The 24589-nt window shown below is 34.5% G+C and overlaps 1 protein-coding gene across 7 annotated transcripts in view; it reads right to left on the bottom strand.

Moving 5' to 3' along the window:
- LOC111054002 (formin-binding protein 1-like) overlaps positions 1–24589 on the bottom strand; it is a 169471-nt gene that overhangs the window by 93792 nt on the left and 51090 nt on the right. For all 7 annotated transcript variants that reach the window (XM_039432515.1, XM_039432517.1, XM_039432519.1 and 4 more), the window contains exon 2: positions 2908–3023. In XM_039432515.1, the coding sequence (XP_039288449.1) occupies positions 2908–3023 (116 nt within the window). The remainder of the gene's footprint in view (positions 1–2907; positions 3024–24589) is intronic.

Genomic DNA, 24589 nt, shown 5'->3' with positions numbered 1-24589 from the left:
TTTTTCGTGATTTATGCCAAAATAAACAAGTTATCGAATTTACAAAAAAAAAAATTATGAACGTTATGGGGAATAAAATGTTTTAGTTTGGAAAGATACATTTTTTGAATTTTTAAGAGAAGTTCTGTTAATATAGTCAAAACCGTTTATGATCTGGAAAGAAAACTGAGTTAGCACTTCAACAACCCATAATTCGCTTATTAGACCACTTAAAAATTTCAGTTGCCACTTTTTCTCACTCTTATAATGAATGATATTTTAACAATGATATTGAAAAAGATTATCCAATTTAAATAAAAAAAGTGTACATATTTGGGTACATAAGAGAAGTCCAGAACCAGTTTCTTCATGCAAAATTTCCTTGTGCTAGATACAGAGTGGCCCAAAAACCTCGAATTTTCGGCTCATTTTTCAGTTTTCAGCTATTTCTGCCAAATCTCGTAATCGGACAGAAAAATTTGATCCCGCCTTTTTTCTAGATTATGAAATTCTGATTAGAATGAGATCATTCGGAACTCTCTGTCTCCAATGAGTACTGAGTTATGATTTTTCAAAAATGAGTGAAATTTGAAGAAAAAAATCAATTTTGATGAACTTTAGTTTTTGATCAACAATATCTTCCGATTGTTACCATTGAGGTGTATAATTTAAAATCCCTCTGGGCGTATTTTTGTGCTATACAATCTGAGATCAGGTAGAGCGCTCATATAGATTTCCAGGTACACCTGACAACAATGCTCCTTGTATTGTGAAAAACACCTGATTTCCTCCAGCTTCAACCATCATCACCAACTACATAGTCTTCACATTGATATTTCGCACAATGACATAAGTTCATGAAATTATGTTCCATGAGAATCACCCGTTAGATGCACTTCATTTCAGTATTTCCTAGTGGAGAGGCGCGCTTAAGGAAACCCCAACGATCAAAATTTCAAACACTTATAACTTCTGACACAATGCTCAGATTTCATCGTACACTTCATTCTTCTCGGCTCGTCAAGGCGGTCCAAAATCATGCATCATAAGTCAAATTCGGTCGAAAAGTGGAAAATGTATTGTCATAACTCAGTACTCAGTACAAATTCATTGTAATCATAACTCAGTACTCATTGGAGATAGAGAGTTCCGAATGATCTCATTTTATTCAGAATTTCATATTCTAGAGAAAAGGCGAGAGTAAATTTTTCTGTCCGATTACGAGATTTGGCAGAAATAGCTGAAAACTGGAAAATGAGCCGAAAATACGAGGTTTTTGGGCCAACCTTTATCTAGCACAAGGAAATTTTGCATGAAGGAATTGGTTCTGGACTTCTCTTATGTACCCAAAAAATATATATAAAAATCAGAACTACAATATAAATATTGCAAGCACACCCCCTTTTTTATGTCTATATTGACTGGACTAGTTGGGTTCCCTAACAGAATTTACTGTTTCTGGAATATGATTCTAGTTGAGAGTACGGTTACTTTTCACTCGATTCTCCTTTCTCATTTCAAAACAAAGCTTATCAAAGCGAGCACCAAGCAGAACACTGTCCTGTCCAGAACACTCTCAGTGTCATCGGGCACTCAGCATGTGATTTGATGTCTGTCACAAGCAGAGCAATTAGGCTACTTGTTGAAAATCATTTCAAATCAGAAACAGATTTGATTGATTGTCGAAAAAACAAAAGCTACCTTTGACTGACAATATTGTTTCATAAAAAAAAGAATGTCAGTACAAAAAATCCATACTTGTCATTCAATTTCTGGAAATGAAACAATCTGCTGCTCTTTTTATCTTCTCCAAATTATAAGGATACGATTATTAGAATAAACGAAGTTTCTATATGTTAAATATGAATTACTGAATCTAATAAATTTGTTACTTTATCAAATTCAACAAGTTGAAAGTTCATTTTTAATTTCTCCCTATAGTTTCCTGATTTCTTCACAAGTTACTCCCAATGAAAACCAGAATACCATTTCTGGTAGGGTCTGAACTACTGGGAAGTGATTTTGATTGCTCGCAAAATAATGATTAGGATCATAAGAATAAGACCTACAACGGAATAGAACAGAATAACTTTTTATTAGAAATTAATAAGAATGGATTCCAAACGAAATGGGCCTCCATTCTGATTTTGATTGATAAATTGAAAAACTTCAACTTCCGATAATAGCAGCGAGTCAAGAGAGAGATTATTGTCCCTACGTCACAGGTACTGTATATAGCATTTATATCAGGTGTCATAAGTTACTGTATGTATGCAGCCACTCACTCAATGGTGGCTGTCAAAAGTGACAGTTTTGTGTTATCAGCAGGAGACAAACCATACCGGATGCAAGCCCAGTTTAGATCAGGCAGCAGACCTGGAGTAAACATAGCTCACCCTCTTCTTATTGACTAAACAGCTTCACCAAGCTATGAAGTTACCAAGAAGAAGGCTAGAAACTAGACGATCAATACGATCACAAACTGTACAGTATTTCAAACCGAATATTAGAATAGAATGCTTTGAAAATAATATGGTGTAGTTTTTAATATAAATTTGATGAATAACTATTAAACTTATTGTAGAACTGTACCAGTTTTCATTTTTGAAAATGCAGTATGAGTAGATCTTCAGAATCATTTAAAAATACTGTTTTGCTCATAATTAATTATGAATGTAATTTATTAGAACTAAATATGAGATTGTACTTGATAATTTTCATATTGATATAATCTATACCATCGCTGGAAAAAATACTTTCAGAAATACAGTAGTTAGTAGTGGATCACTACTGGAAATTATCAATTATTTATAGATTACTACTATGAATGATGAATTATCAATAGACTACAAATGATTATGAATATACGTTGTTTGAAAGCCTATACATATTATAACAATGTAAAACAAAAACTAAAGTAAAACTAACCTGAGGTTTTTTGCGTATTCCACTTCGATTGTACATCGTTCTTTAATAAACTGTCCATACTTTTCCAGAAAGTCAATTCCTTTTTGTGTGTGTAGTGATAAATTCTCATATTGGTCCTGGAATCAAACGAAACAAAAAATTAATAAGTTGAAAGAATACTTTCAGAGATAAGTAGAGAAAAGCTTCAGTGGAGCATACAAAGAAATTCATAAGAAAAACATGAAGTCACAATTATCATATTATAAAGCCATGAATCCAACAGGGAGAAGTGCAGACAAGTGAGAGAGGTAGGCTGGCTTTGTTTATTGATGAAAATGCCATCAGTGCTTCAGATAAATTGACACAGATTTTACTTTTGCAAACAAGTAATTCGTTCCATTATTTGCTTGATAACCTCTCACTACTTCTAAAAGTTTAGCTACAGAACTAAACTACTCTTTGTTCACTGCACAGAATAACTCAACAGAAGCTGCAATTACGCAAAAAAAATCGACAGCATGGTCGAGGATCAGCGGTCAGATAAAATCAGCTCAGAGAAAATTGAGAACACTCCCACATAAACAACACAGATCATTTTTACAGCCTGTCATTCTATTATTCTGATGACGTGGTACCAATGTAATGAACCTTGAAAAACCGAGAAATAGTCCTATCCAGAGAAAAACAGAAATTATGTAAAAAACTAGACCAATTCTGAGGTGGAAGGTATATGTTATTCAAAATATTCAATGGTTGTTAATTAAGATAGAGGAAGAGGAAAAAAATAAGTAATCAATATTCAAAATACAAATTAGAGAATAAAACTGGCTGCTAACATAAAGAACTAGTTCGTAAAATGTTATTGCGTAAGGATCGCTCCTAAGATGGTTCAAGCATTAAACCTTTGTAATCAATGTATGGTCGCATTTAAATGTGTTTCAATTGAGTCAGAAGATTATTTAATCTGAAATTTTAATTTCATTCATTTGGAGGAACAAACTTGAATACCAACTTTGAATAGCAACCCTTAAATATTATAATTATATTCTAATTAATAGGTGATATGGAGAGGCTATAGATGGGTCGATGTCAAACGATGCAAACGACAGAAGAGTCCTGCGACAGTCGAGACCAGCGACGGTAGAGACCGGCGACATTCGAGGCCAGCGACGGTAGAGGACTCCTGAAAAAGTGGCCTCAAATGTCGCCTGCGTTAGGCGACAGTTGAGGCCACTCTAATTTTTGTACAGCCCCGACAGTCGAGACCTGCGACGGCAGAGGACTCCTGAAAAGAGGACTCCTCCAATTGAGTTTCGTCAACAAAGGTGGTCAAGTCATATACATTCCAGTACTTGGATGATGGTCCCTAAACATATTTTTAAGCAATGGGAATCCATTACTACTGAATTATGCCTCCTTCATTGTTGTACAGCCCCGACAGTCGAGACCTGCGACGGCAGAGGACTCCTGAAAAAGTGGCCTCAAATGTCGCCTGCGTTAGGCGACAGTTGAGGCCACTCTAATTTTTGTACAGCCCCGACAGTCGAGACCTGCGACGGCAGAGGACTCCTGAAAAGAGGACTCCTCCAATTGAGTTTCGTCAACAAAGGTGGTCAAGTCATATACATTCCAGTACTTGGATGATGGTCCCTAAACATATTTTTAAGCAATGGGAATCCATTACTACTGAATTATGCCTCCTTCATTGACAAATCTAAATATTTATCTATCTTCTATCCATCTATAAGACGAGATGGTGTCTGTCTTTCTGTCTGTTTGTATGTGAGCTCATCACGCTTGAAATACTTGACTGATTAAGCTGTAATTCTTCACAAAGATGATCGTTCTGAAAATCCTTCAAGGATAAGCACTATCTACCTTCAAAGTTCATATGCTTTTTCTATGAAGGAAGTTTCCATTATTTAGTTTTCAACAAATCAGAAGTTATAATCATTATAAAATGTATTTTGTCTGGAATCGCAGTAGGATGTGTCCTCAACTGTCGCCTGCTGCAAGCGAGTCTCTAATTTTTGTACAGGCCCGACAGTCGAGACCAGCGACATTCGAGGCCAGCGACGGTAGAGGACTCCTGAAAAAGAGGCCTCAAATGTCGCCTGCGTTAGGCGACAGTTGAGGCCACTCTAATTTTTGTACAGCCCCGACAGTCGAGACCTACGACCGAAGAGGACTCCTGGAAAAGTGGCCTCAAATGTCGCCTGCGTTAGGTGACAGTTGAGGCCACTCTAATTTTCGTACACTCCCGACAGTCGAGGCCTACGACCGTAGAGGACTGTTGTACAGTCCTCTACGGTCGTAGGCCTCGAATGTCGTCGGTCTCGACTGTCGCGCCCTCCTATAGATTAGCTGATCGGTAGAATTGGATTAGCTATCTAAAAAACACACATTTTCTTTGCCACACCACGAGCAGAACATTATATTTTTCTGAAATAACTGTTCAAGCAGTAAAAAAGTGATAAATCGAAATTATCGTACTTCGAATGTAAAACGTTGTCGCTACATGACTACATGATGGTGAAGTAAATGGAGTCAGATTCATGAATTCAATTTGTTTTTATTCGGTTCATTTGATTACCAAGATAACAAAAACTGAGAAGCTTTTTATCACCGAATTAGATAATGAAAAATTCAATTATAGAGATCTACTTATCACGTCAAGGCCATGAGATATCCACGATAATATTTTCATGATTGATAATTCCACACTTGGTTTATCAGATTATAATTATATTTGGGTAATTTATTTATTTTCAGTTTTTCTGCCTCCATCTGCGCTTCTATTTCATACTTGAAACAAATAATGCAATGCGATATCCATCATTCGTATTTGGTAAAACTATCTTCCTATCAATTGATGATTAGCATAACACTTTTCAGCTTATATCAAACACTAGAATGGAGGATAGAAGGGCGGAAGCATAGACTGTGGAAAGTGAAGAGGATGAGTATCCGATAGCTGAAATCTGAGCCTGTCAATGAAAAGAGCTGCCGGAAGTCTCTAGGATGCGAAAAGGGTGAGGGAGCCTCAACTCAGCCCTATGGTACACAGCCATAATATGCCTCAAACATTGGCAGGTGTTTGTTTTGGATTATTTTATTTTTAAAGAGCCTACTTCAATTGCAACCTGTACCGGTATCACTTGTAATATAGCACTGTATATCACTTTAAAGATGTTATGATCAAATTTTCTATCATACCCATACCCTACTTTACTTACTCTAGCTTATAAAATGTTTGAATGATTGATGATAGTTTATCGAAAGCCCATTACTGAACAAAGTTTAGGCATTATTGAAGAGGGAGAAGATGTTGAAAGCACTTTTCTTGCTTTCACGGAAAAGACAATATTGGAACTGGGTGAATTTATTAAAAAAATCTTGTAGTCTGAATAATATCATAGAGAAAGCATATGCATTATTCTCTATCATATGCTATCTATGATGATATACAATCGATAGAAAGCGTTATAACAAGTTCAAGCGAGTTCTCTCTGGCAAAAAACTTAGCATAGAATAAGCATACATGAATAGTGTGTTTTTTCTATGGTCATATAGTTAGTTTAAGAGAGTTTTCTTTTCGTTTCCTTTTCTTTCCACGTGTTGCATGCTGCAAGAGCTCTGATCACTTGAGCGACTGAACGCAACAAATTGATAATATTAATAATAAAACAATAGGCCTATCATACATGAGGTATCATTGCATCTACAGCATTTCAACTACGTACATCCATAAATTGAAATGAGCTTATTAACATTCACTCATTTTATCATTTTATTCTGCTTCTAGTTATATAATAAAGCATATACGGTACCTGTATATTTTAGAGAATATCACTCTCTTCACAACAAAGAGTTCAACATTTTTTTTTTTAGTTTTTTCGTGTAAATTCAAACAATAGGCGTGCAAAGTGCCACCACGAATTGGTGCGAGGTCTTTGCACGACCAACTGTTCTGTTCTCTTCCCATCCAGCAATGGGTTAGCTAACCTTGAGCGCCATTCTTCAGGTCTTTTATAATAGGACTGAATAAAACCTGCCCGAGCATTAATAACTCTGTTCTTGTTAGGGACAAATGATTGCAGCCGATCTTTTCATACGGAGACTCCATTAATCCATCAATCTCTTACCGCTCTATCAAAATCAGAAGGGCAATGATTGTTTGCTAAGGCCTACCATACACGTTTCGATTACAAAAGTGTATGGAGTAGCCTACCTTTGTACGGAAAAGAATGATAATATGACCCGCAAAGGAGAGTTATTTCAATCACAGCCAAACACAGGTAACAACATGATTTGACTAGTGTATCTATAATAAAAGTTCTATTTTCAATGTGTTCTACTTGTGATTTTTATTGAAATTTGAATAATCTAGCGTGTACAAGGTTCGAGTTTTTAGAAATAGGGTCCATGAATATTATGTTAAAGTGATAGAAGAGAGGGTGGGTTGGTTTCATATATCTCGTATTCATTCTTTTATTCAGTCCTGATAATCGCTATAGTAAAATGAAAGGTCTTAAGGTGAAAACTGCAAAACAATGTGTTTTGTTGCTCCTATATTGCATCTTGAAGCAACTTCTAAACTTCATTTTTTGAAAAAAAAACAGCAAAAAGGGATAGTCAAATTTCATTGAATCTTAGGAATTCTAGGATTCTAGCACTATTCGTCTACAATTCTGAAACCGCATTCCCAACATCTGAAACAGTAGTCTATTTAACCTTATTTCGCCCGAAAGTTTCAAGGTCTAGTTGGAAATGTCAAACACTCAAGGATCCAAAGAAAAATTCTAGGATATTTAGTAGCTAGTTTATGATGACTTCAAAGACGAGACACTTTGCAACGTCTGTTAGAGTATTTTCCAAATATTCTCTTCTAAAATTACTGTACTACTAAAAATTGCAAGCTTTTTCCTCTAAATTATTTTGGCACACCACCTATGAAACATTGTTGATCAGGTATCTGTTGATAGTAGGCTCAATCAGAAGATATGGAAAGAGGAAGCTCCAAATTGATGTTGGATTAGAAGAAGCAGATGGGCCACTGAAACGCAGACAAACACCATGGAAGAATACAAAAGTGCACCAGCCTGGGAGAAACAAGTAGATGTCTTTCTCATTCTAACACATGCTATATCAAGTACGATATAGTGATACACTTATCGTATGCTATTTGGTAGGGGACGATTCCCAGCGAACCTATATAAGTCTCCTCTTGCTTTCTTATATATCTATTTATTCGAAAGGCAGCAGCTGGGGTGGTGAGGGAGAAGCGGGAGTGTTTTGAAGAGTGAGCCACACCTTGCAAGTCCATTTCCATTATTGTAAGGGTGGCTCTCAGCAGCTAAGCCACAGGTAACGCTGCCCCGGATGTCTACACAGCGTCGCCATTATAAAATAGGAGACTTGACACGGAAGGCTCCCGTAAATGACAGACAACCAATCACCATGTGTGCAAAATGATGAGAAAACTGCCGAGCTCCTAACATGCATTACCAAAGAGTATAGAATGTAATATACATTCTATATTACATTATTTACAATTACTATATTAAAATTAGTATAGAATGTAATATATATTCTATACTCTCTGTGCGAGTATATTCTATACTCTCTATAACGCATGTGCGTCACACATGCATTACTAGATTGATCATGTAATAGATTGTTGAATAGTAAATCCTAGATTCATTGAACAGTTCTATTGTTCTATAGCAACTGCAAGTACTCGTCAAATAAAGGAAAAAATACAAGGAAAACTATCAAAATCATTATGGATTGAAATTATCATTCCTTCTTTTAAAGTGAATCCATTATACACTAATCCACGTGTTTCTCAAAATAGAAAATAGAAAACAGAAGATTTTGGTAAGGCTGGAACAGACACAGTAATCTTGAAGGAAGAATAATGATGATAATTTGAAAGCATGTGCCTTAAGCAGTGTCCATGTCCATGCTGAGCATAATTGAGCATCCAAATGCTATGATAATAACTCACTCGAAAAGGAAGCTCCTAAATAAGTATGTTCTACACCTACACAAGTGTTACAAAATGGGAAGACCAGAATATTTAACAAGATACAGCATTCTCAATTCAAGATTTGTTGTATACAGTATACTGGAAATGAGATTAATTGGTTCCATTGCCCTGTTGAATAACAAGATTCTATTGCCAGCCTACGATAAATAAAGTCTTTTTACCTGACCATCCTGGTTTGAATCGAATTGAATGGAATTTTTAGAGGTTGAAAATAACATTTAAAATAAGAAACTCAGGTCTACGGTATTATTAAGAAAATCTAGTTTTGCATTAATTAAACCTACAATTGAACTTTTGTCAACTAATGTCGATTTATTACTGAGAAAAAAGCTCCTACATTTGAATGTAATGTAAAAAATATATACATAGTTTTATTATAAACTAAAAATTATTTGAATTCACAGTTATATTTTCGTATTCTTAACTGTTTCAGCATTTTTTGCAAAAGATTTACTTTCTGTTGCCAAAGTAACACAAAATATCAATAAATCAAGTTCAGTAGTAATATTTGACTTCAGGCACAGTTCACAAATCGCTAAGATCAAGCAGTCAGAAAATAGCAGAAGCAAGACTTTATTAATAAATTAATTTTTTTCAGATTGTACATGGTTTACAAGAACACGATTTGTAAACAAACTATATTGACCATGACAGACAAACTTAGCGAGATAGCCTAAATTGGGTCAACACTAAACAGTAGCCTAATCATTTCAATCAAGAATAAGACGAGCACTCCTGTTTGTGCTGGAAAATAATTGTATATAGAAATCGTTGAGCTACTTTTAGAAGAAAGAAGAAATTTCACAACCTATTGGTTTGGCTAGTAGACTATTATAGTACAGATTTTAGCTGTAGTCTTTTTGTGTGAATCATTTTTGTTGTAGCATTTTTATTAGACTTGAATAAGTCTGAATTTTAATGAATTACCAGTTCATTGCTCGTATAGATTTTTCGGATCAATTTGAAGAATATTATTATGCAGCGAACAAAAACTATAATGTGATTTAAAAATGTTATTTAAAAATTATTCATTCATTCAACCATTTAGAATTACACAAGTGGAAATTCACAGCTTTCCAAAATCGTGACATTGGTAAATACAAAAGTTTATCTATGCTATATTGAGGCGCCAATGGCTTATCGTGTTATTTTGTCAACACGACGTAGTCTTTGATCCTATACAATAAAATTATGGATGACGTTTTATCAGTTTTCAAAACATAGTAGGCTAATATTATTTTTATACATTAGCACAACACTGAGAATATTGTATAAACTTTTTCAATTTACACTGTTTTCTCAGTAATGATTTTTTATTAATTGTGGGTGGATATCTCCATCTTTATGGAAGATGGAAGAATGGTGAAATATATCCATATTTCCATGAGAAGACAAAAATACAAGCGATTAAATAATATCAAATCAAATCAAGTTTTATTGTTCACATCGGTACACATCAAATAATTATAGGCTACATTGAAAATGGCAAAAAACAAAATCAAATATTGAGAGAGTATACCATCATGCATGGTAGAAAATAATAATGTAAACAATAATTACTGCTCACAAAGTGCTTCCTGAAGCCCTTGTCCGTGAACAGGAGTTTAGCTTTAATCGGGAAGCGATATAAGAGAAGATAAAAGCCTACACACATACACACAACACCCGCGCACACACACACACATTCAATCACCATCATCAAATAATTTTATTGATTGATTGAAGCATTTCCTCTCTTCAAATACACTTATATTATGAATTTGTAGTTCAAACTGCGAAAAAATGGGAGGAAGAACCGCCAGTAAAATTATTGCATCAACATAATTAATGACAAGGGAGGAAAAAAATAAAATAAAAAGTGGGACATAACAGTGATAAAGAAAAACAATGTTTTTAGATCAAAGCTCAAAGCAAAGGTTAAACTTTACAGGATACAGAAGTAACTACACTAAAAAGGCCATACTACACTGAAATTCATATTCAATAATGGATTAGATTCATATATTAGCACCATGTGTTTCTCAGCGCACTACTTTGAATAGTGTTCTACTTCTAATGGTGAATGAAGCCATAGCCAACTCTTTGTTTGTTTTGAAATTTCTTTAGATTGTGTAGCTTTCTGATGTCATCTGGAAGAATTTTAAAGAATTTAGGTCCTAGAAATAAAAAGCATCTCTGGAAGGTAGTGCTGTTTGGTTTGGGGAGTCTGAGTAGTATCCTTGTAGTTTGCCTACTTATCTGCTGATTTTTTGTCCAAGATTCCCCGTTTGATTCCTATCCCCACTCATTTCATAAAACAAAGATAACGCTTTCAGTACATACATGTATCTGAAAGGAAGAATTCCAAAAAAACTTGAATATTGGGAAAGTTTGCGCTCGTCTATCAGCACCAGAAATTATTCAAACTGATTTTTTTAGAACTATAAGATTTTTAAAATGAGAGATGAAGGTAGATGCATAAGATGAGATTCCGTATTCCAGCCTACTATTGAAAAAAGAGAAATACATTATACGAAGAATATTTACAGGGAAGAATTGACGCAGCTGATAGGAAGTCCTTACCAAGTATAAGAGGTACCCTTTCACTTTATTTACATGCAAGTCCCAATTTAGACTTTGATCCAATATTAGCCCAAGATATTTAATAGAGTCAGATTGTTGAATTACCTCACAGTCACAACTCACAGATCTGCAACCAACCTGATGATACCTGACAGGATCAGTGAAACTGAATGGTGATGATAGTGAATAAGAATACATATTGCTGTTATCTGGTATTTATTAGATGAAATTTTCCAATGTATTTTGAAAGGAAATGAACCATTAGGTCATTGGATTGTGCAATAAATAAGAGGCGAATAAATAAATTAGAGGCGAATATCAGTAGCCTATGTCTGTTAAAAATTGATGAATAGGTATATTATGATAAATACCTATATAAATATTAACGAAAGTGAATCATATCACTTCCTTTGAAAAATTGCACTTTCAAGCACATCTACAAATGTCATTTATTCACAGTCATATAGTACTGTGCTAGATCTTCTCAATACAATAATAACTGATTCAATTACTATAATAATGAAAAATAAATTATTATTGGTGGTGCATTCAAGGTGCATTCAGAGCGTATTATAGAATATAGAATGCAACATACATTACATACAAACAAACATACTTTATTCTCTGGGTGCAGCAGAGCTCAATTTAGTGCATAATACTGTATATGAAAACCCCAAGGAAATATGGATTATTGTCGAATTTCTCATGATTCCAAATCACACTATTTGAACAATTCATACAATTCGAGGGTTCTCATGTTCACCATTTAATTTGAATAAACACAATATGAACAAACTTCAAACAAGTTATCTCGAAATATTTCCAAATAGGATTTTCAATGGGAACAATCAACACACTCCAAATAAGGTGATAAAGTAACACAGAAGTAGTGTAGATAACATACTCTAACCTATTCAATTAAGGTAGGTCTATTACGTATGCGGCAGGGTATTTAATTGCATACTAAAAGTAGAATCGGTAAAGAAAGGAAAGTTTTCGTCCAATTTGCATGCACTAGATACACGGGTAGGTAATTCTATATGTAATTCCAGTATATAGTCTACTAGACAGTCTACACTTTCAAGCCCACTACGTAAATAAACTTTGTGGCTGCAGTGATATTAAGTAACCGCGGATTCAACTAAGCGGGTCAATCAAGGCATTCATCCCAATGCTCATTAATTAGGTATATTACAACTTATAATAAGATTCAAGTACTGCAGGACTCGATATAATATGATTTAAAACTTGTAATCATAAACTATTCCTTACGGGCACTGCACCCCTTATTCATGGCACGTTCTGCAATCTGTATGATTTGAATTTTAGAATAAAATTTTCTTCTCTTCTTGAGAGTTTCCACGATATCCGGTATCTCTGTTAATTATATTACTTGGGGTTGGATGATGAAATAATCAAAAGATGATTTAAAAAAAGAAAGCAATCAATCTAAATCGATGAGATTGAATTTAGAAGAGAGCTGAATTTAATACAAAAATGTAACCTATCGTGAACCATCAGAAGATTTGAAACCAAAAGATTTTACAATCTTTATTCTGCTAATAGTCCAGTCAAAGAAAGATTATAGAGGGGAATGTTTGGAAGACAATAATTTTTGACTTTGCAGTTTTGTTAAGGGTAGTAAGGAGGAACACATATCAAAAGTCCCCAATGGTTCAAAGGTGCCATTTTTTGGTTTCTCGCATATAACTCGAAAACTAGTAGTCCAGTCAATATAGACATAAATAAAAATATGGTGTGGTACACTCACACAACTTTCCTTGCTCATCGAACTGGGAGCCTCATTCTTAAACGACAATAATTTAGAGAAATAACATAATGACGATTGGTGGCAACAATTATTTGAAACTACGATCAGACTACTGTATATGTGTGTATATAATTGTTTTCAGAGTACTTTTTGTTTTGTGTAAATTGTGAAATCCGATGATTTTTTAAAAGAAGTCAAAACAGCTATTCTACAGATGAAATATCTCGACTATGTGTTATTTTTATGGACTGCTCTACCTACCTACCTCATGCATGAGAAGGAGGTTACAAAGTCCATTTCTCAAGGATGGGGTGAACCCCCCATTAGTTTCTCAGAAAGGAGACTCGTGCCAGTTGATGGAGCTGATAAATAACTATACAGAGTATGAATTTGAAATAAATCAGTCGAGTAATTTTTGAGAAAATCGTGAAAAACATGGTTTTTCAGTAATTATCCGCCATTTTTCTCGAGAATATTACGCAGCTCCTGCAATTTTCCTGGAAATGAGACTCATGTCAGTTGATAGGGCTTATAAATAGCTATCCATGGTATAAATTTGAAAAAAATCGTTAGAGCCGTTTTTGAGAAAATCGTGAAAAACATGGTTTTTTAGTAATTATCCGCCATTTTTTCCGCCATCTTGAATTGAATTTTATTGAATTTCTTATTGTCGGGTCCTCATGGTATAAGGACCTTAAGTTTAAAATTTCAAGTCAATCGGTTAATTAGGAATGGAGTTATTGTGTTCACAGACATACACACATACACACACACACACACACACACACACATACACACACACACAGACCAACACCCAAAAATCATGTTTTTGGACTCAGGGAACCTTGAAACGTATAGAAAACTTGAAATTGGGGTACCTTAATTTTTTTTGGAAAGCAATACTTTCCTTACCTATGGTAGTAGGGCAAGGAAAGTAAAAAGGGGGTGTGCTTGCAATTTATATTGTAGTTCTGATTTTCTAATATATTATTTGGGTACATAAGAGAAGTCCAGAACCAATTTCTTCATGCAAAATTTCCTTGTGCTAGATACAGGATGGCCCAAAAACTTCGTATTTTCGGCTCATTTTCCAGTTTTCAGCTATTTCTGCCAAATCTCGTTATCGGACAAAAAAATTGCTCTCGCCTTTTTTTTAGATCATAAAATGAGATCATTTGGAACTCTCTATCTCCAATGAGTACTGGGTCATAACTTTTCAAAAATGAGTGAAATTTGAAGAAAAAATAAGTTTTGATGAATTTTAGTTTTTGATCAACAATATCTTCCGATTGTTACCATTTAGATGTATGATTCAAAATCCCTCTGGGCGTATTTTTGTGCTCTACAGTTTGAGATCAGGTAGAGCGCTCTATCTCATATAGATATCCAGGTTCACCTGACAACAATGCTCCTTGTATTGTGAAAAACACCTAATTTTCAGCTTCAACCATCATCACTAACTACATAGTCTTGATATTTCACACAATGACATAAGTTCAAATAATATATTGAAAAATCAGAACTACAATATAAATTGCATGCACCAATGTATATAGTGACTGGACTATGGGTATCTTACGGACATAATTTATTGTTATAAACAAAAATGAAGCATACATAATTTCCTACAATATTTATCTCTCAACTTTTCTATATATTTCCTAGTTTTCGAGATATCCGCACTTGAAGGTGTGACATTTTTGAAAAAGCATGTTTGCCTCCAATTTTTGCCCTTATAACTTTTAAAAAATGGATGGGAAAAATCCATGCTGATTATGAACTCAAGAGCATTAAATTCTCTTCAATTTAATGTATAATTGAATGTATTTGATTGTTTTTTTAATAAAGAATTTGAATTTGAATAAAAAATAATTTCACACTTTTAGGCATTTCCCTACAACTGTTGCAGCAGCTTTAGTGTTGAGTGTGAAAACACCATTTATGCAACAATAGACCAATTGGCAAAGGAATTTGGAGGGAATGTTTTGAACACAGTTTTCGACTTTGCAGTTCTGTTGGGACAAGTTGAGAGGAGAACATATCAAAAGTCCCCATTCCTAACTCATATGCTAAAGGGATGAGGGTGGTTTGAAAGTTAAATTTTTCAGCATTTTGCTTCCACGCTCATATCTTGATAACAATACCTTCAACCTAAATAGCTAACTATTTTAAAATGAAGCTTGATACATTCTCTACACTTTTTGTTCAGTGGAATTTTGTGATATTCCCAACAGTTTCCGAGATATTCGCTCTTGAAGGTGTGTAATTGTTAATATGACACGTTTTTATCCAATGTTTTGCTCTTTCAGGGCTTATAATTCTCCAACAATGCGATGTAAAAACTGATGCTTATCCTAGGTTTGTAGAGCATTGAATTCGCTTTGAAATGATGTATTATTCCACTATTCCAAGTTTTCCTTTCATTGTTATAGCAGCTTCAATGCAGGGGGTGAAATTTTCATTGCTGCAACAATTGATCGTTTGATATTGACAGTTGAAGGGGTGTCTGTGAAATAATTTTTGACTTTGCAGCTTAATTTGGACTAGTTAGTAGGTGAACATACCATTTCAAAGAGAATTAATTCTCTACAAACCTCGGATAAGCATAAATTTTTACTATGCATTGTTGGAGAGTTATAAGCCCTGAAAGAGCAAAACATTGGGTAAAAACCTGTAATTTTAACAATTACACACTTTCAAGAGCGAATATCTCGGGAACTGTTGGGAATATCACAAAATTCCACTGAACAAAAAGTTTAGAGTCATCATTTCAAGTGAATCAAGCTTCATTTTAAAATAGTTATTTCGGTTGAAGGTATTGTTCTCAAGATATGAGCGTGGGAGCAAAACACTGAAAAATTCGACTTTTAAACCACCCTCATCCCCTTAGCACATGAGTTAAGAATGGGGACTTTCGATATGTTCTTCTCCCAACTATTCCTAATGAAGCTGCAAAGTCAAAAATTGTTTTTAAAACATTCCCTCCAAATTGGAGGGGAAAATGGAGATTTCACAATCAACACTAAAGCTGCTGCGAAAGGTGTAGGGAAATGCGTAAATATGTGAAATTATACACATTGTGTATAATTTATACTTTTGTGTGAAGTATTTCCTAGTAGTATTTTGTACTAAATTTAACTTTTGCCTTCATTTGTCACTTTACTGATGCTCAATTTGACTGGTTTTAGACTCAATTGTTAAAATTTGACTGGTGAATTATTTATTTATTCATTATTTTATTTATTCTTTTTGTGTTATATATTTACTATATAGATGTTTAGGTACTTCAGGAAATTATATTTTATTTGTTTTTTCGGGTTTTATTATTATTTCTTTTTTGTTTTTTACTATTGCTCTAATTCTGTTTGTGTGAAATTGACAAAGATTTATTCTTTTTTTTTTTAGTTACCAAAATCAAGTGACTGTCTCGTTCATATTATTATGTACAATAACAATAGTGTAGAACTTCAACCACAGCTGCTGTTAAGCTACTGAAGTTCTTTTCTTTTTTTTCCATCATGATACTGTTTCTTTATAATAATTGCATTGTAAAAATATTTGTAAAACATGTCAGTCTTGTGAATAAATTTCATTTTAATTTCAATTTTCAATACATCAATTGAAGAGAATTCAATGCTCTATAAGTTCATAATCAGCATGGATTTTTCCCATCGATTTTTAAAGAGTTATAAGAGCAAAAATTGAAAAACAATTGGAGGCAAACAGGGTTTTTTCAAAAACGTCATACCTCCAAGAGCGGTTATCTCGAAAACTAGAGAAGTTATAGGAAAAGTTAAGAGATCAATATTGTAGGAAATTATGTATGCTTCAATTTTGTATACAACAATTAAGTCCGTAAGATACCTACTTTTTGAGTTATATGCGAGAAGCCAAAAAATGGTACCTTTGAACCATCCCATTTTGATACGTTTTCCTCCTTACTACCCTTAACAGAACTGCGAAGTCAAAAATTGTCTTCCAAACATTTCCCTCTATACCCTTTTTTGAGCATTCATTGCCTGGACTATAAGTAAATAAAGGCATATCTAATATCTACTCACTTTCAATTAGATTTGGGATTAATAAAAATAGTCCAAATTGACATTTCCCAATCACTAGCTGGCTTTCTAAAAAAAAAAAGAAAATGTACTGTCGTTACAACATTTTTACCATTCCTATTTTCTCATTAGCCTATACTCAGTATGCTTGACGTCAGATTCTCTACAAGAATATTAAGTTTTTTATATTTTCTCATAATATTCACTTTGACATAACTTACATTCCACATTTTCAGTATGTTGTAACGCAACATTACAGAGGTCAACCAATTGCGCAATACACAAAATATCTAGACAAAACTGTGTGAAGAAGTTGATGGAAGACGGCAGAGCATTAGCCCGCGCAAAAAATAGGCTGTCCTCAATATAGTGTTGGAAAGCCGAAATAGTGGCGAAAATAGGATGCTCGTGGGGGTCCAAGATACAAGCCCAAGAGTGGAGAAAAGGAGGGCATAAAAGGGGAGCGATGACGAGAGATGTATGAAAATAGTCTAACCGACTCATAACACGAAGAGGAAAAGAGAGAAATTTATTTCAGTAACATCCAGTGTAAACACAGCGCAGCCAAGAGGATGCCACTTCACCAAACGCTATGGAAATCAATTATACTGTATATTATTAATATAATCCGATTATAGAAGATTTTCAAATTGGAAAATATTTCAAATTAACTATGAACTTGTATCTATTTTGCTGTGATGATATCCATCCAAAAAGTCACCTAGATTTGGCCGTTTTCGATGAGAATAATAATGGTGCGGAGCAGATAAGTTGACCTCTGTTTTAGGTGAGTTCCGATCTACCAGAGAATAGCTTGCTACGATTATAACTAAAATAATGATGGTAGAAATATGACTGCACCTCCCGTTTTAGATGAATTCCGATCTAACAGTGAGTGATTCTCGTGGTTTGTGATAGAAATAATTGTGAGAAACAGATGAGTTGACCTACAAATTTAGGTGGAGGGTTTAACAGAAGGGATTTAAGGAAATCACTGGAAGGTGATTTGCATGCGATATAGAAAATTTACCGATGAATAATAGGATAGATTATAATGACTTCATTTGAGTGATCCACAGTTTTAATGAGCTCTTTAAACACAGGAAAGCGATTCTGAAGCTCATTACTGATGAGGAGTTGGTTTCAAGCGGTTAAGTGATTATCCACAAGGATTATAATTTATTGAATTATTGTAATGTTTACCCGATAGTGTACTGTAAACTCACATATTACTTCAAACATATGGGGTTTCGGTGTTGATTACCCTTTTCGAATCTCTCTTCACTAATTCTATTATATCGCAGAACATTTTACAGTAATTTGAAAATATTTTGACACTTTTTTCTATTATGGAAAAGTTCGTACTGTATTTCAAATTACCCTTAGGATACCCCTACTACTGTATTTCAAATTTTAAAATGCAATTTCAGGGTATCACACTACAGTAAGTTGGTAGACAGGAGAAATGAGCTGACAATTCTAATGACATTACCTACCAACTACGAACCAATCGTGGGTTGTTCCAACAATTCATACGACGTAATACAAATCGTAAGACAAACGTAACTATACTGTGCAAAAATACTGTAGGCTACTACTTGTATATTGTCAGCCAGTATTTTTGCCGAGTTGACTAACCGTCTGTCCTTCTACAGATTACCTAGTTTTCAAGCTAACAAAAATACAGTATTACATTTCACTTTCATTGTGAAAGTTTGATCGATCATGTTACCTACGTTTCGTTCCATTTCCTGGTTGTCCAAACGCAGACTTTTTTATCTTGGCAAACAATAATGTTGATCAATAGCCAGCCGTATGGCTAAGCCTAACTTCACGCAAGATCCAAGATAACACACCTGAATACCTATTTGCATAATTATATTAGATATTCAAACTCAACTAACTTTTATGATCTTCTCCAATAACTTAGGCATCAAAGAATTCGAACTAAATTTTTTTAGAGAATTCTACAGTGAGGTTTTGTGAAATGGAGGAAGAACTATAAATGTAATTTGAACGCATAACTACATTCACTAACTTATTACAGAACTAACTTTATAACGAATATACATTTATGAGAATTCTTTTGAATGGAATAGGTTGCGATTATGAAATAAGCTTCATTTTGTGATTTTCCTAATACAAGTGACTATTGGAGCATTTTCCTCCTTGGAAAACTCTACTAAAACATACATACCGTAATAACTCCTTCAAAGTACTTGCCTTCAAAAGAATGTTTCAAGACAAACTTGTCCCATTGATTAGTGAATAAGTTTAAAATATCAACTATCATTCAGATTCTCCTTGGAAAATCTCTTCTAGAATATCATAACATAGTTATTTTAAATTCATTATTATATTGTTTCAGTTAAACCATAGAGTAAATTATATATAAATTACGGTTGTTTTTGTCTCTTATAAGTCTCTGGTTAAACCCATCTCACCAACACTTCATCCAAAGAAACTCACTGAGTTCTTTGGATCATTCCTCTTTCTCACTAGTCTTGTCCTTGGAAATCTTCTAATGGTAAGTCGAGTTCTTCTTCTTCTAAGCCAAACAACCTTTGACGTATGTTTGGTTGGACCAGATTCATTTTCTAAGAAACTTCCTTCAATTACATCCTTAAAATCCCTCACAATTTCTGTTTCCTTCTCACTTCTAAGTCATCCTCACTTGATATTTCAAGTACAGTACTATACAAGGTTATTGATTTGTCCCGATTAGGCTGGGTGGCCAGCAGAGATTAAATATAAAGTATTGTTTGCTGTATGGTGGTAAAAGGCAAGCAGCAGTCGCAATGTGGATTGTGGATGGCATTGTAGTGTGGTGTTTGTAGCGCCGGTCGTCGAACTCTCGGCTTCAATCTCACCGCACCACACCGCATCGCGCCGCACATGGCTGAGAGGATAAGGAGTCAGCAGCCGTTTCGCATGTATCCACATCCACCGCGTACCGGTTGAGGATGACTTACGCAATCGCCCATCGTCGCCCGCTTGTCCGAAATCTGCGAGACGCCTGTAGCTACCACAAAGCAGCTTCAGAAAAGCGACGCTGCTGACTGAATTCTCACCAAAATGGACTCATTTCTAAAATTAATCTACAGAGTGTTTGAAAAAGAACTCGTTTTAGGTATAAATTCAATGTGTTAATTGATTCAAAACTACATCAACAAGTACATACAATGAAAGAGAGAACCTTCAAGTTTTGTTCAACATTAGTACACTTCAACATGGAATCAATTTGGTGCCCTGCACACGTCTAGACGATATTCAAGCTCTTGCCATTTATTCACCAACATATCAGGTGTTATCCCAACCGCCGTGACGATTCTTTCCTGTAAATGGTTTATGTCTGGAATTTTTCCACTGTACACAACATTTTTCATGTGTCCCTAAAAGAGAAAGTCCAGAGGGGTTGAGTCCGGGCTTCGTGGTGACAAGCAACTGGGCGGGCTCTCCCTATCCACCTTCCCGGAAAGCCCGAACTCAACTGAGGGAACTGTTCCCTGGCGCCGTCTCAAGGCCAAGCAGGTCTGCTATCTGCGGGGGGACAAAACATAGACAGTTGCTGAATCAAACACCACAAACTAGATTAGTGTATATCACTTTTTTCAGATTCTATGACATACTAAAAATAGGGAGGTCTTTTTCAAAACACCCTGTGTAATGAATCTCAGCTGTTCACAATCTAGTTGAAACTCTGTGTAACAAAGAGACACAAACATTCCTTCTTCGACACAAGAATATCCTAAAAAATCAGGAGAATCTTCGCTGTAGCGAAGGAGCGAGTTGTGTGGAGCGAGGAGAATTCTCGCTGTAGAGAGGATTTCGTTATATGCAGGTGAAAAACTAGAAAAAATTTTGAAATGTCATGTCACAAAATTCGTTAATTGGAGGATGTTGTTAAATTATAGAGGTACGACTATGAATGATATGGGAGTTGGGAGATTATTACTGAATAACGGGGACCGAGCTTCGCTCTGGAGTACAAAAGAATGAAAAATTTATTACGAAAAAATAAATTATAATAACATTCATACAGAAATGTACTATCTAATCACAGTAAATTGAGATTAATTCCCAGAGGAATGCAAAAATTTCCCTCACAAAGGCCCAGTTGCACAAAAGCCGGTTAAATTTTAGTCCTGATTAAGTTCACGTGAACCAAATCAGAGAAGACCATTTCAAAAAGATGGATCTACTGGAATTGATCAGGATTGAAAATAACCCAGCGTTTTTGCAACCGGCTCTAAGTACCTGATTGAATGATTAAAAAAGTTCAACAGCTGAGTCATAATCATTCTTACACAGTCCCGTGTGAACTCGCTCACTCACTTCCATCACCAGCAGACGACGAAATAATTATTATCAGCTGTTTTTCCAAGGATGAATAATAATTATCCTTTTAATGTCCTTCAGCGAGTTTTCTCAGGGATGAGACCTTGTGCAATCGAATCTTTATATTATAAACCTACTATGTTCTGAATTTTGTGTGAATCGTTAGAGCCGTTTTCGAGATACGGAGAAATACAAACATATAAACATCCAAACATCTAAACATATATACAGAAGTTGCTCGTTTAATAGTATTGGATTAATACAAAATTGTAGTTTACACCACACTAGAGTCATATAATTGAATTGAGATGCGAAACTTGTGCTAGAATGCAAGCTTCCACTCGATCAAAGCAAGCTTGTCCTTGACTGTCAAAATACTGTAATATTAAAGCCGGCAATACTTGCCAACTTTTCAGATGATCCTCTTTAACTACCTCCAATCATAATATTTGTTGTAGAACAAGGCTAGTCATCTGATTGGGGTTATTAGAGTTTTATTTTAATAACTTTATTCTAATAATAACTGTTATTCTAATTTTATATTATTGGAATTTCTTTCTGATTGTATCTGTAGAAAATATTCCCAGTGGTGGATCTTCAAGGTTTTCTATAGCCCTATTATTATTATTATTATTATTATTCCTCCATCACTGGATTTTTGAATGCAATTTATTATTAGATTTAAAAAGCACATCTGTTGATAGAATTTTCAGCTAACATCATGCTGAAGGAAAACCTACACACACGTCGGATCGCATTGTAGAATTGCTAATTTTTGATACCGCATTGTCGGTTTGATCATTTTGGAGTACAATTGGCAAATCTCACCACCGTTAGCCACGAAAAGATACTTTGGTCTGAGTTTAGCATTAGTATTAGAAGCAATGCAATAAGCAGACAAAGTGTACAGACAATCACAACTGTGGAACCAGACTCAAAGAAAGGATGATAGAACAGTTCACCGTACTTTACTGCACTGCATTGTACTGTTCTTCTATTGTTCATGAGGCAATCACGTGTCACGGTCCATGGAAGTGCAGTACTTTCAATATTAATGGACCGTACGACAGTCGGCAATCCACAATAATTGGGCCCACAATTTTTCGGCCTTTGTGACTAAGCCAACGGATATTGCTACAAATCCGTTATTAAATAGTTCTCATCCTAATGTTGTCCAGGATAAGTTTGCTGAGGTCTATTATCTCAGAAGATTCAACATTTCCATGATTTAAAGAGATCCATGATTCAAAGATCTCTATCATTCAAGCTATTAGTGCAAGGGACAAGTAAGCAAACTGCAGCATGGTGAAAAGTAACAAACAGTTCTCAGTGATGAGTGGAGTAATCCTGCTCCTGCTCCTGCTCCCTCTGACAAGTGGTTCCTATTTCTGACAACTAAGTCAAGTATCCTTATACCTATTCACAATTGAATTGGAGTGTTTCCTCTCTCAGTGAATTTCATAAGTTATAATTCTCACATTCTCAATCTTTTGACCAAATTCTTCATTTTCCAATATTTACTATTCGTGTACCAAGAGCCACTAAGTTGTCATATTTCATGGAAGAAAATTGGTATTCTAGAATTTTTTTTCTATTTGTATCTGTCACAGCTTTTAAAGTTTGTTGATGAAAAGGAACCTTTTGAATAACTTTTGCTGACAGTTGAGGATAATTGAAGAGTTGAACATCCTTGGAGAATCAATAATTTATGTAAAAGATAGTATGAAGAGGACACTTGAATGGACCACTCTTACATTTTGAAATAGGGGGAATGGAGAAGTAGCAAAGAAAAGGATGAGAAGAAACCACAAAGACATGGGCAGCCGTGCAGAAAGCTGATAATCCTCTCAACTACAATAAACAGGTAGACTAGGTACGTCGTCAATTCTTCTTCTTTACTCTACAGTTACAGTGAAGGTTCTAAACCAGCTAAAACTATGTACGTTGTACGAGAAACATAAGAGAAGAGACTCACTAAGTAGTATCCTCCATATATTTGGTATATGTGACCCTACAATAAAAACTTTGAATGAAGATTACAAGAAACAGAGCTTATCAATGTAATTTTGAAAAATATGACCTATTCATTAATTCATTGTAAATGAATATTAATATAGTATAAGAGTAAACTGGAATTATTTCATCTGATATTAAATTGTGTGACTCTTAAATAATTGCAATGTGTCTGTTGAAAACAGAGGCTTGCCTTTCCAAAGTACGCTACACCAGTTAGTAAATATACAAAGTTTCTTATTTACTTGGATAATTAACTGCACGTCTTGTAAAAAAGCATAAAAACAGTGCATTCATAAAAATATGATGCACTTCCACTTTCACTGTTGCAATCCAAAATTTAAAATAGCACAGGAATGTCTTGTTCTACAATACTGAAAGTATGCTGTATATATGCTTTGTACTGAGTAGCCGCTTGTTATGACACACAGATAAAAGAATACTATATAACAAATTTGAAAAAAATGTTTACAAAAATAACACACTATCAATGTCACTAAATTACGTTGGAAATGATTACATATTATTATGTTTATCTATAAATATAGAGAAAATAAAAAATCTCAGTACCCTTTTTTTTGAAATATTTTATCACTACATGTTTCGGACATTTATGCCATTTTCAAGTGATATGAAGTAAATAAATTTAATACTACTGGAAGATTCTTATTTTGATCATATGTTAGTGTATTCATATGTTTTTATGAACTAGGACTGTAAATTGTGGGTTTAAATTCGCATGATTCTATCAAAAATGGGGTTATTGGTGTCTAATTGGATTAAGTTTATTATTTTATCTCTGTTTAATTTTGCTGCTTTATAAATATGGAATTCTTCTTTGACATTCAGTTTTTGACTTTTATTACCATAATTAAGTATTTTCATATTGGAATTTATATCTGTAAAATT

Source organism: Nilaparvata lugens, chromosome 7 (assembly GCF_014356525.2).
Source record: "Nilaparvata lugens isolate BPH chromosome 7, ASM1435652v1, whole genome shotgun sequence".
Taxonomy (NCBI): Eukaryota; Metazoa; Arthropoda; class Insecta; order Hemiptera; family Delphacidae; genus Nilaparvata; species Nilaparvata lugens.
Note: the sequence above shows the minus strand (reverse complement) of the source record. Positions and strands in the feature narration are given on the sequence as shown.